The 346-nt window shown below is 49.7% G+C and overlaps 1 protein-coding gene across 1 annotated transcript in view; it reads right to left on the bottom strand.

The window, feature by feature from the left end:
* Positions 1–114, bottom strand: part of LOC130371930 (potassium voltage-gated channel subfamily C member 1-like) — a 14,704-nt gene extending 14,590 nt beyond the window's left edge. The window contains exon 1 of the mRNA XM_056577812.1: positions 1–114. This exon is cut by the window's left edge and continues 1,021 nt beyond it. Within this exon, the coding sequence (XP_056433787.1) occupies positions 1–30 (30 nt within the window). The 5' untranslated portion in view covers positions 31–114.
* Between the last annotated feature and the right edge of the window lie 232 nt (positions 115–346).

The raw sequence follows: 346 nt of genomic DNA, 5'->3' as shown, positions 1-346 counted from the left end.
CATGGAAACACGAGAGGAGAACCAGAGCATTTCAGGGGGATTCAATCCAAAGACAAACTCCAGTCACTCCAGAATTGTATTATCTTTCTTGCGGAACGTGGACGCCAGCGATCTCCTATTGAACAACAACTCCTGAGCTTGATATGCTGACCCGTGGACCTGAGGATGGTTTCCTCAGAGCTATGACTCCATAAAGCAGGGAGCACGCGATGAGCTTTCAGCCTCGGCATCGCCAATATTTCCAACGGAGTTGAGCATCGAAGCCCAACCAACTGTCCACTATACCCGAGACATAGTGGACAGAACCAAGTCACGACCTCCCAGTTTAATTGCCTCTCAGAGTCTC

The sequence above is a fragment of the Gadus chalcogrammus genome, chromosome 18, assembly GCF_026213295.1.
Source record: "Gadus chalcogrammus isolate NIFS_2021 chromosome 18, NIFS_Gcha_1.0, whole genome shotgun sequence".
Classification (NCBI taxonomy): Eukaryota; Metazoa; Chordata; class Actinopteri; order Gadiformes; family Gadidae; genus Gadus; species Gadus chalcogrammus.
This window is presented reverse-complemented; position numbering and strand designations above follow the sequence as displayed.